This window comes from Nomascus leucogenys, chromosome 7b (assembly GCF_006542625.1).
Source record: "Nomascus leucogenys isolate Asia chromosome 7b, Asia_NLE_v1, whole genome shotgun sequence".
NCBI classification, from domain to species: Eukaryota; Metazoa; Chordata; class Mammalia; order Primates; family Hylobatidae; genus Nomascus; species Nomascus leucogenys.
Genome location: NC_044387.1, coordinates 4,746,887 through 4,763,865, shown reverse-complemented (window position 1 = coordinate 4,763,865; position 16,979 = coordinate 4,746,887). Strand labels below are relative to the sequence as shown.

The following is a 16,979-nucleotide window of genomic DNA, read 5'->3' as shown; positions in this document are numbered from 1 at the left end:
CCACGCCCGGCCTCTATTTTGTATACTTGTTTCCAGTTTTTGATATATTTTTGTCAGTTCAGAATCTTGTTCACTTGCAGCAAGCCTTGCCTTTTCTCTGAAAGCTCAAAAAACATTCTTTTTAGCTTTGTATTTTCTGATACCCATGTATTACGATAATTGTCGCCAGGTTGTGGGATTTGCATTCTGTTTTAATCTTTGCAACCCCAGTTTAGGCCATATTGTAGTACCTGTTATGCAGTAGGTATTACATATTTAATTACATAATACATATTTAATACATATTCTACAATAAATAGTGTATTTTTTCCACATATTAAGGGCTTAAATTTTTGTATTATGCAAATAGTACTTGCTTTGTTCTTAAAAATTATTTAAGCTGAAGTCAGTGAAACATAAAGTTACAAAGTTTCAGCCAGGCGTGGTGGCTTACACCTGTACTTTGGGAGGCCGAGGTGGGCGGATCGCCTGAGGTCAGGAGTTTGAGACCAGCCTGACCAACATGGTGAGACCCCGTCTCTACTAAAAATACAAAAATTAGCCAGGTATGGTGGCAGACGCCTGTAATCCCAGCTACTCGGGAGGCGGAGGCAGAGAATCACTTGAACCCGGGAGGCGGAGGTTTCAGTGAGCCGAGGTTGCGCCATTGCACTTCAGCCTGGGTGACAGAGCAAGACTCCCATCTTAGAAAGAAAAAAAAGTTACAAAGTTTTCCCCGTTTTGTCCAGCCTCCATTTGTTTTCTATAGATCTATCTGCATATCCTTTTTGTTTTCTTTTCAAAGGTCTTTTTTTGTATATACACACCTATATGTTTTTTGTTTTCATTTTTTGCACTATTCTTCAACTTCCTGTTTTTACTTATGATATAACTTGTACATCTTTGCATTTTAGCATGTGTATATTCATTGTATGTTTTTAATAGTTGAATAATATTTAACTATATAGACTCATAATTTTTTCATTTGTTCCCTATAGATGTTTCAGCTGCTTTCAGGTTGCTTTTTCTTTCTTTTAACCTTTACAAATAATGTTATAGTGAACATCCTTGAACAAATTTTGGATAAGTAAATCTAAGATTATAAATTCCTGGAGTTGAGTTGCTGGGTCGAAGAATTATGTGTATTTAAAAACTTTAGAGAGATTTCTAAGTTGCACACCAGTGCAACACAAGATTGCATGAGCTGCCTTTTGCAGATCTGATTTAATTACTATTTCTTGTTAATGTTTTTCAGTGACCATTATGTTTGTTTTTGCATATTAGGTTACTCTTTAAAATGCATTTATTAAAAAGCGTTTTCTGGAAATTAATCTTTCTGTCATACATACAGTAAACTATTGTTTATGTAATTTTTGTTTGAATTTATTTCTGATGTTCTGTTAGCCTTGTAGTCGTTTTTTGTTTGTGTTTAATCTAGTTAAGGTTATCAATTTTGTCCTTCTGGCCTCTGGATTTTTTTTTTTTTGACAGCTGACAGCCAAGAAGATTTTTGTTTGTTTGTTTTTAAGTAAATTCTCCACTTAGATTGTGGAAATACACACCTACATAGTCTAGTTCTTTCAGTACTTAGTTCTCATTTTTTATTTATCTAGAATTTATTTTTGAGTAAGGAGTGAGTTACGGATCCAAATGAATTATTTATGTCTTTTGACTATCCAAGATTATAAAATCTTTGGTGTGAGACTGACTGGGTTTGAATCTTCTGTTACAGGTATATGATCTTGGAAAAGTTATTCATCCTCTCTCTGCCCTTCTTTTTCTTGAAGTGGGTTATATTATTATTAGTAGTATTTTTTATTTTGAGATAGAGTCTTGCTCTGTTGCCCAGGCTGGAATGCCGAGGTGTGGTCTTGGCTCACTGCAACCTGCATCTCTCGGGTTCAAGCGATTCTCCTCCCTCAGCCTCCTGTGTAGCTGGAGGCACCCACCACCATGCCCTGCTAATTTTTGTATTTTTAGTAGAGATGGGGTTTCACCATGTTGGCCAGGCTGGTCTTGAACTCCTGACTTTGGGTGATCCACCCGCCTCGGGCTCCCAAAGTGCTAGGATTATAGGCGTGGGCCACTGTGCCCGGCCAGGTTGTATTTTAATATAAACATTTAATATGCGGATTGGTACATAGTTAATGTTCCCTAAATGTTATCTGTTATTATTTCGTTACCATTTAGTGAATAATCTTATCCTTTCCACTATATATATATATTTTTTAATAGAGACAGGGTCTTGCCCTGTTCCCCAGGCTGGAGTGTAGTGGTCAATCATAGCTCACTATATGCTCCAACTCCTGGGCTTGAGGATCCTCCCACCTACCTATATCATATCCAAAATTCTTTTATTTATTTGGATCAATTACTGGTTCCTCCAAACAAATTGGAGGGAACCAGTAAGATGTTAACAACTGGAGAAGGGAGAATTCAGAGAGGTATGTGTTTATATGCCATAAAGGAACGCTGAAATGAACATACAAAAAAATGCAAAAACTGATCTGTCGACCAAGTAGTTGCAGTCCAGGCAGATATAACTAATTTGCATTTTAATGGACAGGAATAATTCTGTATTAATATAAGTTTTCTGTAACTTACAAAACTGTAAAATTGCTCAAAGATATTAAATGACAGTGTTACGTGAGACAGGTGAGCTAGACAGGAGATTAATCTTTTTTTTTTTTTTTTGCTCACTTCAAAATCTTTCACGATGTTCCCTTCATTTGCTTGTCTTTTTTTTTTTCTTTTTTTTTTTTGCCCTAGTGCCTGATTTAATTAATATTAGTTTCATAAGACTTTTAAATATCTGGAAGGGCATTTTACTCATTAATCTTATTTTTTAAGACAGTAATTTTTCCTGGCTGTTCTTTCATTACTAATTTCCAGATGCTCATTAAAAACACTTTATTAATAAAATGATGTTAATGACTAAAATTGGGGATGTGTTAGGTGGGGATAGATTAATTTTCTTTTAGGTTTATTTTAGTTAATATCATAGAATTTAAGAGCTGGAAGGAGACTTCCAGTTCATCTCTTCCAACCTCTAATTTTATTTCTGTCGTTTTAATGTGGAAAATTTCAAACATAGACTAAGAAGAAAGTGTACTTATACTCCATATGCCATCCCCTGGCTTCAGCAGCTTCCCCTTCATCACCATTCTTCTTTCCTCCACAGTTCCACTCATTCTTATGCCAGTTGCCGTGGACTGAATCAAAGCTCCAGCATATTTCATCAGTTACTCTAAAAGATAAGGAGTTTTCAGACACAAGTATAATGTGATGAGAACATCTAAAATAACTAATAATAACATTTATTATCAAATAAATAGTATTCAGATTTCCCCCATTGTCTAATAATCTTTTTCAAGTTTATTTTGTGGAAACACCATACAGATAAGGGCCATATGTTGCAAGTGATTGACATAACTTTACTCTAGTGTATAGGTTCCCCTTTCCTCTTCTTTTTTTCCTCTTTGCTACTTATTTGTTGGAGAAACTGGGTTGTTTTTCCTGTAGACTTTTCTGGATTTCAGATTTTGATGAGTATGTCTCCAGGGTGGCACTTAACATATTCTTGTTTACCTTGCATTTCCTGTGAATGAAAATTAGTTCCACAGGCATATTCAGATTTGGGTTAGTTTTTTTTTTGTTTATTTTTTGCAGTAGTGTTTCACTGTTGGTGATACTACTTTCATCAAGAAGCACATGAGGCTTGGTTATCTCTTTGTGATATTAGCAGTCATTAATGATCACCTAGATCCATGAATTCTTTAGGGGTTGCAAAATGGTGGCATTTTAACATTATTGTTCCTTCTTTGTTTATTAGCAGGAATATTTTTTAAAGAGAAACTTTCCCTAGCCAGTTCTTAGGTTCTGTGAGGTACACTGGGTGAAGAAAGGCAGGATAAGTGCTCGATTGTTTTCCCTCTTGATTACCAATCTTCAGAGTAATGAGTTGGTTTTGTGGCATCATTCAAAGATGACCAGTGAGTTGGTTTGTTTTGTTTTATTTTCATTATGAAGCCATAGCTTTAAAACCGCTTGCTTTGTTTTCAGTCTGTTGCCATTGTAATTCTTTCTGATGTTTAATGTGCCATCGCTGGCCGGTGGGAGCCTCATCAAGTTGTTTCTGATTCTGAATTTCTGACATGACCCTAGTAGCCTGTAATAGCATTTTTGTTATCTGCTATGACAAGATGTCCAGGGTTACCCAGGTCTATTCTTGAAGGAGCAGTGATATCTCAAGATAACAATCTGGGCAACTACACCTTTAACAAAAGAGGTCGATGAAGCTTTGTGAAATTCATGGACTTGGTCAAGACTCGTTTTAACATGGTACTACTAATCTAGACTTCTAATCTAGATTTTTCCCACTTAACTCTTTAGCAAAAGAAGGCTATGATATAAAATTAAAGATCCAAGACATTAAAAATATGTGTTGTTTTTTGCTATTTATTTTGAGATTTCAGAATACTATATTAATGTATTACCTTTAAATCTCTTAATTAGAAAACAGTAAATACACATTTAGAATTAACAAGGAAGTAATTTGTCTTTCTTTTGAAGAATGTTATCTTTTTTTTTTTTTTTTGGTTGAGACAGAGTCTTGCTCTGTTGCCCAGGCTACAGTCCAGTGGCGTGATCGTGGCTCACTGCAACCTCTGCCTCCTGGGTTGAAACGATTCTCCTGCCTCAGCCTCCATAGTAGCTGGGATTACAGGCACCCACCACCAGGCCTGGCTAATTTTTATATTTTTTTTTAGTGGAGACGGGATTTCACCATATCGACCAGGCTGATCTTGAACTCTTCACCTCAAGTGATCTTCTGCCCTCGGCCTCCCAAAGTGAAGAATGTTATCTTGGCCGGGCTCGGTGGCTCACGCTTGTAATCCCAGCACTTTCGGAGGCCGAGGCGGGTGGATCACGAGGTCGGGAGATCAAGACCACGGTGAAACCCCGTCTCTACTAAAAATACAAAAAATTAGCCGGGTGTGGTGGCGGGCACCTGTAGTCCCAGCTACTCGGAGAGGCTGAGGCAGGAGAATGGCGTGAACCCGGGAGGCGGGGCTTGCAGTGAGCCGAGATCGCGCCACTGCACTCCAGCCTGGGCGACAGAGCGAGACTCCGTCTCAAAAAAAAAAAAAAAAAGAATGTTATCTTTATGGACTAACTTTATAATCTCTGCCACATTTTGTCAAATAATGGGTACTTTAAAAATGGGATTCAAAATCTATACAAAAGTTACATTTAAAATTTTTGTATAGACTACTTAATGCTGTGCAGTTGGTACTGGGTACTTTCTTGGTCATGCAGTGTATTTGATAAATTATTTAGTAACTATGTGAAGTAGCATTTTCAAATAATACTGTCTTTCTGATCTACCAAGATACTGCATAGAAGTTCATATTTACCCAGAAATTATGCAAGTTCTTAAAGCCAGAGTTTTTTCAACCACAGCATTTTACAGGATTTCTGTGGACAAGGAATTAATGTATTTTATGGGATATTTGTATCTTTAAAGTGGAATTTGCATGCTGGGAATGCTTTAAAAAGAAAGTATTTGCATAAATGTCATGTACGTAGCTAGTAATTTTGAACATTTATTCCACTGTTGGAATGTCTTTTTGCTTGAATAAGAACTTTTCTGACTCTTTGCTCCAAGAAGACACATAATGACACATAATCTTGCATTCTTGATGGCAGATGTCTGCTGTTAGTGAAAATGATGAGTCGTGTACATATTTCATACTTCTGTTTTGTTCTTCATAGTTTTTTCTCTTTGACTTATTACAAGCACTGACTCTTTAAATTTATTGAAATATTTTATTCTCTTACAGTTATTTATAACAGTTAAATAATTTCACTTAAAATATGCTTAAAACTTATGTTTTCTTTTCTTTCTAGGAGGCGCTGGCTACGATTAGGCTTCTCGACGTCCTGTGCGAAATGACTGCGAATACTGAGCTGCTCGGCTATCTGCAGGTTTTCCCTGGCTTGCTGGAAAGAGTGATTGGTGAGTGAAATATCACACATTGTATTTTTAGCTAAGAAATCTTTGGCTTGTCATACTGTAATGTAAATCCAAATACAAATCCTTAATTTTCAGTGTACTTTTGGGAATTTTGTGAATATACTTTTTTGAGAGGAATCACAGTGTTGTAACAGTTCAGGCAGGCCAGATAAACCTGAGCCCACATGGTTGTTCAGCCACTTTCCTTCTGTTTAACTGAAGATTCCTTCTCAGTAGCATGAGGATGACAATGCCTCTTATGCACATAGTAGATGTTTCATCAATATAGGATGTGATGAAGAAGGTGGGGCAGGCAGGTTTGCGATGATGATTGTGGTTTTATATTACTATAGCTTTGCAAAATGTGGCAGTAAATTTTTCCCATTTACATTTAGTGAACACATAGAATGGTGTTTTATACATATTATATATACAAATCTTATGAGAAAAAGGTTTTAAACAAGAAACCATTGTTAAAAGTATTACCAACCTTGCTAAAAAGCTGTCTGCAAAATAATTCAAGTAGAACCTGTTTCTTGTGGCTAGCGATGCTTAAGTTTGCTATTCATTATTTGCAATTTTTTCCTTTAAAAAGATGATACTTACTCTGGAGACCAGTGTACTGAGAAAGATGACTTTGTGTCTAGCAGTATAGATGAGCTAGCAGTGAGCTGTAGAGTAAGATCCTTAGAATTCCTCATCAGTGTTGTATTTTGAGTACAGTGCTTTTAGTGATAATTTAAATGAAACACCGCAAACCTAGCACCCTTGAGTGATTATGGAAAGAGCCTGAGTTTGGAGCCAGGGTCGATGTGGGTTGCCATCTCAGCTCTGCCAAGTGCCAACTTTTCTGAGCCTGTTGTTTTCTTCATTATAAAATTGGGAAAGTGATACCTTCCTGTATAGGTTTGTTGAGAGGGTTAAATGAGATAATGCAGAAACACTGAAATGCAGTTCCTGGAAGATTGTCTGTTTTCATTGGCTGCCTGGAGGTGCTCATAAAGTAGAGCAGTGGTAAGTTCTTTCTCCTGAATGTAGCTGGAGTGAAGTATAGAGAACACATGCTGGCTTCTGATGATTTGGCCAGTTGGATGAGGGAAAAATAAGCACTCTTCTTGGTTTCTGTCATATGCATCATTATGGATAGATACTGTGTTTTAGACTTCACTGACTGAAGTTATTAGAAAAATTCTTTCATAAAGAAGTTGAGATTGGAAACCTTTTTGTAAGAAGGATGCTAGCAAACTTTTAGCTAACTTTTTTTGTAGATAAATAGAAACTCTGAGTTGGGGTAGTCATTATGGCTTATCTCCCCAAAACTAGAGTCAAAAAATTTAAAGCAAAGGCAGAAGAGCCTTCTAATCATTTTTTAAAGCAAAGGCAGAAGAGCCTTGTAATCATTATTTAAATAAAGCTTTCTGTGCTCTACCTTTAGCCTATTAAAATAAATTAGATTCGTTTATGGAAAACTATTAGTACAAAATACTAAAAGTTACATTTCTGTGGAAAATGAAGTTTACTCTTTTGGTTATAGATCTTTTACGGGTGATTCATGTAGCTGGAAAAGAAACCACAAACATCTTCAGTAATTGTGGTTGCGTGAGAGCAGAAGGTGACATCTCCAATGTGGCCGAGGGGTTTAAGTCTCATCTCATTCGTCTGATTGGAAATCTATGTTACAAGAATAAAGATAACCAAGACAAGGTAAGAGGATTTCTTAGTATGTATTATACATGCATGGCTTCATTTAGAATATAGTCTTTGGAAGACATTCACTCTATTGGAGTGAAAGCCTGAGGTGCTTAGAAAGTAGCTTGGATAGAGAGATATATATTATATATGAATACACACACACACACACACACACACATACACACATACACACACGTGTGTGTGTGTGTGTATATATATGTATATGTTAACATATAGGCTCTTTGGAGCCTAGACAAATTTCTAACACACAGTACATATCTAATAAACACTAGTTATTATTGCCTATTTTCTTAAGAACAAACAAAGCTTAGATCTATATCCTATGTTTATGGACAATAGCATCATAAGCCTTTTCTTCTAGACATTTTAAAATGGATATAAAAGGAATATAATATTTAAGTATGAAGTCTTTGAGGACTTAGTAGGCTGCTTTTAGAAACCTCTTATGTGCAGAACAGCTTGAAGGTAGTTATATTGAGAATGTGAGAGAATGGTAAGAAAGATCTCAGGGCAATTGGACCACATGCTTCAGATTGATCTCGCCTTTCTGTATTTTTCTGGAGTTTTACTCCAGGTGGCATTGCTTAGTTAAATATTAATCAAATTTGTGCCAGATTATATTTTTCTAAGATGGTGGCAGAATGTCTTGCATTGTACATGTGTGTCTGCAGTATGACTTTGCCACTCCCCTGTCAAGGGTTGGCATCTATTTCTCCATCCACTTGAATCTGGGCAGGCCCTGTGGCTGCTGTGAGCAATCAAATATGTGATCCTATACCATTTCTAGCATAGCCCTTAACTGGTCTAGCTGATTCTACTTCTGGCTTCTTAGAAGCCAGTCACTATGTAAGAAGTATAGATTCCCGGAGATCACCTTGCTGTGAGTTGCTGAATACACATGGAAAAGCCCTGGAAGATAAGATACAATGAGGAGAGAGGAAAAGTCTAGTGCAGGAACACCAAGGCATGAGATGTGTGCAAGAAACCATCTTGGGAGTGGATCCATCCTCAGTTTCTTACTTGCCCAGGTGATGCCACATAGATCAGGGCCCCCCTACTGGGCAAAGTCCTTCCTGAATTTATGACCCATAGTATTATGAGAAAAAGTAAAAAATAGGAAAAAATAAATAAGTGATGTAGGTCCTGCTTCTGTTAGTAGCCCAGTCAGTTACTGTTGGACTGATCCTTCTTCAAATAGCAATTAGAAACTTTGGACAAAAAATAGCCATGTGAAGACACTCGAATTTGACACAAACGGGCAGATTCTGGAGTGAAATTGACACTTGGAAGAAGGGAATGACACAGTGTGTGGCATGCAGGGCAGTGAAAAGTCAGTTACAAAATCTTCCGTCTTTCTAGCTTGAGGAATCAAAGAACAGTTTGAGGGCAACCATAGCATTGGAAAGTGAGGGGGGAATTGTGGAAAGTAGAAAACAGACCCCAAACTCTGGGTGTCAGCTACCTAAATCTCTGCTAATGCCTGAATCACACGTGGGGCAGGCTCCAAGCAGCTAAGCTAAGGATGAAATAATTGTATTGAGATTTGAGCTCCCACCTTAGAGTTTATAGTATTAAGTCCAGCTTACACTGTAGATAATTGATAATTGCCCTCTAAAAAAAAAAAAATCAACACTCTTTAGAGGAATATAATATAATCCGGAATTGCCACAGCATAATGTATCCTGTAATGTCCAGGATACAGTTTACAGTTACTTGACGTTCAGGAAAATGTGACCTGTTCTCAATTGAAAAGATGATCAGCAGAGACTGACTGTGAGAGGACACAGATACTGGGCTTAGCAGACAAGGATTTTAAAGTACCAAATGTAACCGTGCTCAAGGATGTAAAGGAAATACGCTTCATAAGAGTGAAAAGATAGGATGTCTCAGAAATAGAAACTATAAAAAAGAACCAAATGGAAATTCTAGAACTGAAAAATATAGTATCTAAAATAAATAAATAAAAAATACTGAATGTGCCTAACCTCAGGAAAGATCACAGAGGAAAGAGCCAGTACACTTTAAGATACATCACTAGAAATCATCTAGTCTGAAAAACAAAGGCGGGGAGAAAGATTGAAAATAAAATGGCCACTTTAAGATGCTAAATGTTGGGGTAATTTGTTATGTAGCCGTTGATAACTGGAATAATTCCTGTGAGACATGGCACAGAACCAAACGCTGGACAACTTGCACTTTCAGTATATGGGCGCACCATTTTGGCAATCCTCATCTCCAGGAGAGTGAGACTACTAATTCCCCCTTGGGAAATTACTGGACTGATTTTTGCAAAAGAAAGTTGATAGAGAATAAAGCACTTTACCTCTTTAAAGACCAGGACTGCCTTTCCTGAGCACAAAAGAGGTGGTTTTTCTTGTGTTTAACTATTCTTTTGTTGCTAATTTGGACTGGCCTCTTATAGAAACAAAATGTAGTAACCCTTAAAAGGCTTGTGAAATAACTCACTGAAGTCAGGATCAGATTGCACCATAAGTAAATATGGAGTGTGCCCAAGTGCTGCTGTGCAGAGGTCACTGGGGCACACAGGAAGTCCATGGTGTGTCCTGTCACTTGTGCAGTTGCTAATAGCACTGCTGATTTCTCAGCAAACAGTTTAGAGGGTATGAAGGAGTTCATTCTTTGAGTATCAACTCAAATGCCCTCTGTTTCTCTCAGTTTCTTACATGTGTCAACAAAAGGCCTGAACCTGAAAGCATTACCTCTGGGATTTTTTCCTCCTTCCAAAGACCGGCACAACACCGAAATCTTATTCTGGATGTGCTAGAGTCTTCTTTATTCTTGTAGCCAAATCCTGGTTCCAGCTGGGTGTTACAGATATTTGCCTTGCTCATTGTTGCCTCAAGGGATGGAGTTCACTCGCACTCAGATGACTTTGGTTATAGTTTTGGGAAAATGGAATGGATGGTTATGTAGCAGGTCTTTATCATGGGACCAGTAATTCTCAGTGTTTTGTCTTGATGGATTGTCTCACTTCTAACCCAGCTAGGGCTTTAAGGGAAATTTGGCTCTGTCTCTGCTCTAAGACTAAAGATCTGAGTTGGGAGGGATTTCGTATCATCTAGCCTAATTTGGGTTCCTCCTTTGCCCAGAAGACAAAAGGGACTGATGACTTATTGTTTAGTGTTTACTATGTCCTTGCATTGTGCTTAGTGAATTACATGTATTATCAACTTTAATCTTTGCATGAGCCTTGCAAAGCAGGTTCTGGTAACCACATTTTAAAGAGAGGCCATCCAGCTAGTGAGGTGCAGAGCCCAGGGTAGAATTTGGATTTGTTTGCCTATTGAGTTCCCAGGCCTATGCTCACTTCCCTGCCCCATAGTGAGAACTTTCCAAAAGGTTGGAGAAAAGGGTTTAAAATAGACTTCCTGAAGGACTTCAGGCTGGAGGCTGGTCAATCTGGGTCTCCTAGGCCAGCCAGAACCCTTAGACTCCCTCCTGATTGAAGTCTGGAGCTCTGGGGGTCCTCTCATCCTTGTTTCTGATTCACCCATTCATCAAATATGAATGTTTGCCAGCTTGGGGATCCTTTGATGGGTAATTCAGGCAAGGTATTAATATCTTCTGTGAAGCTTCCATTCTGGCATCATCTGGGGACCATGCTTGCCTCTTTGAATCAGAATCTCAAAACTGCTCATGACACAAATTTTCCTAAAATCTTTGTGTACTGCCTGATTCCTCTGAATTTTGAGCAAGACTCTTTCAAGCCCAACTGTGTCCGTGTTGTCTGTGTACCTTCATCCATTGCAGTGAGTATGGTGCCCACCTGCTAGATGGCCCCTTACACTTCTGTGGCCCTTTCCATTTTCCAGAGCTCTTTTCATCTGTTTTAGTTTGTTGGAGCCTTATGATACCTCTGTGGAAAGGGCTGAAAAGATATTTCCACCATCATTTTCTAAATGAAGAAACCAAGGCCCAGAGACCAAGTGTGATTTAACTCAGCTAGCACTTGCTGAGTGAGAATTGCCGAGTGCTGCATGCTCTGGAGGAGACAGTCACTTTAGTGGTGGAATGACACATGTGCACTAGGAGCTGTAGCAAAAGTCCATGTGGTGAGGCCTGTCAGAGAGGAACAGGGGGGTGATGTGTCCTCTGGGCTGGCTGTGCCAGGAGCATTTCTCTCTAAGGACAGGCACTGGACTGCCAGGAGCATGGTATCAATTGGAAGGATGGTCATCTTTCTTTGAGATACTTGTCTTTGGGCAAGATTTAAGAGAATCAAGGTACCTCACCTCAGATCTAAAATCTGTACAGAAATGTATTTTATCCCAAATTCTCATGAGTCTTTAATGCTTAAGTCTGTACACGTGATAGATGTAGTGTTTCCTGAATTGTAAAGGAATTGCTAGACTTCCCTTTACCTCGTCATGGTAGGGAGGTGTCAAATCCTTACTGACTTCTATTCTTACCTTGTTTTTTTGTTCTCGACTTGTGTAGTATTTCCTTGCTAATCACTGTAGTGAGTAGTTTACTTCTAAACTTTTGTGGACCTAAATGGAGATTCTGTTTTGGTTTCTATTGTAAGAAGCGCAAAGATACTAATGCTATAAACATGAAGAAAGCATTCTTCAGCTTCTTCTTTTTTAGAATAAGGAATGTATGGTTTACCTTTTTCTTCCCTATTCTTCTTTTCTTCACTATTGTCATAACCTCTTTAAGTGAATCTTTATTAGAAGAAAAATCAAATATGTTTATTTCATAAAGCTAAGTGCATTTTTCAAATCGGACAGACAGATGATCTAGTTTACCTTCTGCCCACCAAGGAAATTGTATTGACTAGGATGCGCCATATGTCCGTTCTGCTAAAGGTTGTAGAAATGCTGTTCAGTTTTTTCTCCTCCTCCTTCCTCCTCCCTGATAGAAAATATTCCCAGCAGTCACATACTTGATGATCCCATGTCAAATATATGTGCCTATAAATCTTTTACTACAAGCATACCTTAATTTTAAAGTAAGTCTGTACTATATGAAAAAGTTCAACATGTAAAGACAAACTTTATTTGGCCCCTTCAGTTGTCAGTTTTGAAGGCAGGTTCATTTATATACATAAACTAATCTTTGTAATACATTTTTCATTAACTTTGTGTTGCTCATCATGTTACTCCCAGCGTCTAAGTTGTACCTGGCACATAGTAGGCATTCAGTAAATTTTTCTAATTTTTCTTGAATGACAATTTATTTGTAAAATAAATTGAATGTTGAATGTTTACTACATATCAAGTACACTTTTAGGTTCTGAAGATATACAGCAAATAAGACACAGTTCTGTTCAAGGAGTGTAAATATTACTATACAATTTTCTGACTATATTTACAAAGACTAGTAAAAATAAATAACTTTTCAAATGAAAATTAATGTTCCTCTAAATTCTGAGTTCTGTAATTATTTTTGAAAGTCTTTTTTTATGTTTGAATATATTCTAATTTACTGTAATTTGCCATAGTTTTATTTGATCCAAATCATATATATTTTAAATTGTAAGAACATCTGTATTGTATAATATTTGCAAGTAATTAAAAAATATTTTTTAAATCCCAGGTTTAGGCTTTGTAGATCTGAATGCAGTTTTTTCATTAATCTTAAATAAAATTTAAGACTGAATTTACAGTTGTTAAACATTCATAACATGATCAATTTTTAGTGGGTTTTTTGGTGGGGCGTACTATTTTCCACCCTTTTTGTATCTAGTTGCGAGGAGCCAAGAACAGGCAAATTATTAACTCCTTTATTATTTCCTCCTGTCTGAAATGTTTTCAAGCAGCGTATTTGTCTGTTAAATCATGAAACTGAAAAAAAAATCGATGGCTATTTCCTAATGATTTTATTTAGGTTGTTGCCCTTAATGAGGATTAGTACCTGTTTTGTACATCAGTACTGGCTGACTTGTCAGTTACTCGAATAATTGATCGAGTGATTGCTCTGCAGAGAAATAAATAAATGCTTAACTAATATGTGCTAGTGTTTTTCTTTTTGCAACTGTAAAATAGGCCAGGGTGGCATGGCCCTTGGTGCTCAGGCAGGGCCAGCTTCTATATTCTCAGCCTATACTAGCACTGTGTGGACTTCCCAATCTTCATACTTTCCCTGAGTGAGCTTAACTTGGCCTTCAGAACTCAAGGTCACAGGTACCCTGTTGACCTGTGCAGAAACACTTTCTCTTCTACACTCCTCACTATACTCTTCTGCCCTCTGCTCGCCCTCTGACTTATACTCTACCTATAATCAGTTTCTGTGGGTAAATAAGTTATGGGTTGTTGATTCTGATGCATATTTCAGTATATGTGTGCTGTTGTTTTTGGTTTTACTTAATAAGTGTTTAGTGTGATACACATACATAAACTGATCACCAGCAGAACTGTGACGTATGAAACATTTGATTTGGGTATCACTCAATTTTACTTTAGCAACCTCCATCCCTTCTTAGTTATACCACCGTTACCACCAATTTTGTCCTTGCCTCCTCCCTTGATGTTTTGTCTTTCATAAAACCCATCTCCCAAGTCTTTCTGGATGATAATGGCTTAATTCACTCTCTTTCCCAGATATATGTTTTTCCTTCTTTATAGCAACCTAACTCTCTGCCTGTCTAATTGGGGAATTCCAGGCAGGCTATTGAAAATGTCTGGGGGGCTGGGTGCAGTGGCTCATGCTTGTAAACCCAGCAAGCACATTGGAAGGCTGAGGCGGGAGATTGTTAGAGCTCAGAAATTGGAGACCAGCCAGACAACATAGTAAGACTCCATCTCTACAAAATATTTAAAAATTAGCTGAATATGTTGGTGCATGTCTGTAGTCCCAGCTATTTGGGAGACTAAGGTAGGAGGATTGCTTGAGCCCAGGAGGTCAAGACTGCAGTGCACCGTGATTGTGCCACTGCGTTCTAGCCTCGGTGAGGGTGCAAGACCCTGTTTTAAAAAAAAGGAACAGAAAATGTCTGAGCAGTGGGTTCTCCTGTCACTGACTTTTCTGTCATTGCTTGGCTTGTAACATTGGATCCACATGTGTGCTGTTCATAGAGGAACCTTACAGCAGGCAGAGAGCTTATGAGACTTTAGAGTTCAGTAAACTCAGAGTTGCCTCTTAGTTGACCATCTATTAACTGTTTAAATTTGGACAAGTGTCTTAACCTTTCTGAATCTCAGCTTCTTCATGTATAAAATAGGAGCAGTTACACCTCCTTGTGGGGTTGGGAGGATTAAATGTGATCATGTATAGGAAGTATCTCATGTCTGTAATCCTAGTACTTTCGGAAGCTGAGGCAGGAGGATCACTTGAGCCCAGGAGTTTGAGACCAGCCTGGGCAACATAGTAAGACCTCCCGTCTCTAAAAAAATAAATAGCCGGTATTTCCAGTTACTTTGGGGGCCAAGGCAGGAGGATCACCTGAGCCCAGGAGTTTGAGACCAGCATGGGCAATGTAATAAGACCCTTCCTCTAAAAAAATTAAAAAATTAGCCAGTCCTCCCAGGTGCTTGGGGGGGGTGAGGTGGGACGGTTGATTAAGCCCAGTAGGTCGAAGCTACAGGGAGCCGTGATCGTGCCACTGCACTCTAGCCTGGGCAACAGAGCGAGACTCTGTCTTAAAAAAAAAAAAGTAAGTATATAATGGATTGCCTTATGTCTCTAACTATAATACTTCCGTGTCCCTCCTCTTCCCCTCCCTACCAGTCCCTCTGGAATTGAAAAGATCTAGTTCATTCCAGTGTCTCCCCATTGTATGTATTTACATAGAAATTTGTAGACACCATTTCACAAGGATTTGCAAAATTCAAAGTAATCCTCATATTCTGTATTCTGTATATATTACTTTTTCTAATAGATGGGGCTTTATGGAGGAAGTAAAATGAAAACAAATGTGAGAACTTTCTTTAGGATGAGAGTAATTTTGATTCTTGTCATAAATGCTTTCTGACTTGAATTTCTCTTATGTTATTATCTAGTAAAGAGCTGAAGTGTTTTCTGCGTGAATTCCAAAATCTGTTCTAGCTCAATTCTGAAAGTATGTTAAGGAACTTTTAAATTACAGGGCATATGTCTTACCTCAATTGGATTGTGTGTTTTTCCTCTTGTCAGAAGCAAGTTGCACCAAATCTCAGCTTATTGATTTGAAGATTGAATGTATAGGCAAGATCTGGCTTGCTTAGAATTCCACTTCTTTGTAATGTAATCCCAGTTCAAGAAATATGTCAAAATTCATAAATCAAACTGTCACCATTAGTTTCCTGAACTTACAGTTCCTGTAACAGTAAATGAAATTAAAATTCCTATCTAGAGGAAACCTATCATGGTTTAGTTTGTTGCAGCTGTAAAATTTTTTTTTAAAGACTTAAAGGATGGTCTACCATTTGACTCCAAAAACCCCTTTTCTGTGTCTTGTTGTACAATAATTGACTTATTCTTTTCTAGGAAATGCATAACATTATTTAAAAAGAAGAATGATACTAATTATATAATCGCAATGTAACAGCGTACTATTGTCGATCACCATTACTATTGCAAACTAACTAGGCTCCAGGCCCTTGACCTGTGCTTCATCATGGAATTCCTACCACCACATATTCCTCCCTAGGCTTTAAGTGCCTTGAAGGCAGACACATCATATTTGGCTTAACACCTGCCGTAACACTGGGTACATAGTGTAGTGAAATTAATGGACGCTGGATGACTTCCCTTGCTTTACTGGTGAGCCAAGCTTAGAGTAGTTACTTGCTTGGAGCGATAGCAGGCCAAATTCTGACTCCAGAGCCCATACTTTTCCTGTTACCATCCACTGCTTCCACTATCACCACAAAAGGAGATGTTTGAGACTGGTCCTTTGAAATCTATGACCAAATCTGTGTGACTCCTTGAGGTGGCAGGGCATTGTATTATAGCTTTTTCCACAATTCTTACTGAACTTTTTTCATTATCGTCTAATGTCTAGTGTTTTCATAAATGTAGTTTCTTTTTTCTTTCCCTTTCTTTTTTTCTTTTTTAAGAGGTGGGGTCTTGCTCTATTGCTCAGGCTGGAGTGCAGTGGTGTGATTATAGCTCATTTTAGCCTTGAACTCATGGGCTCAAACGATTCTCCTACCTCAGCCTCCCACATAACTGGGACTGCAGGCATGTGCCACCACTACTAAAAAAATTTTTCTGGTAGAAAAACAGGGTCTCACTGTGTTGCCCAGGCTGGTCTCAAACTCCTGGCCTCAGGCAGTCCTCCTTCCTTGACCTCCCAAAGTGCTCGGATTACAGGTTTGAGTCACCTTGC

At 38.0% G+C, this 16,979-nt stretch overlaps 1 protein-coding gene across 2 annotated transcripts in view; it reads left to right on the top strand.

Moving 5' to 3' along the window:
• Window positions 1-16,979, top strand: part of ATXN10 (ataxin 10) — a 174,039-nt gene that overhangs the window by 60,285 nt on the left and 96,775 nt on the right. The window contains exons 8-9 of one of the 2 annotated variants that reach the window (XM_003281267.4): window positions 5,890-5,998; window positions 7,530-7,699. In XM_003281267.4, the coding sequence (XP_003281315.1) occupies window positions 5,890-5,998; window positions 7,530-7,699 (279 nt within the window). Of the gene's footprint in view, window positions 1-5,887; window positions 5,999-7,529; window positions 7,700-16,979 lie in introns of both variants that reach the window. The other variant, XM_030815375.1, reaches the window with a different exon arrangement.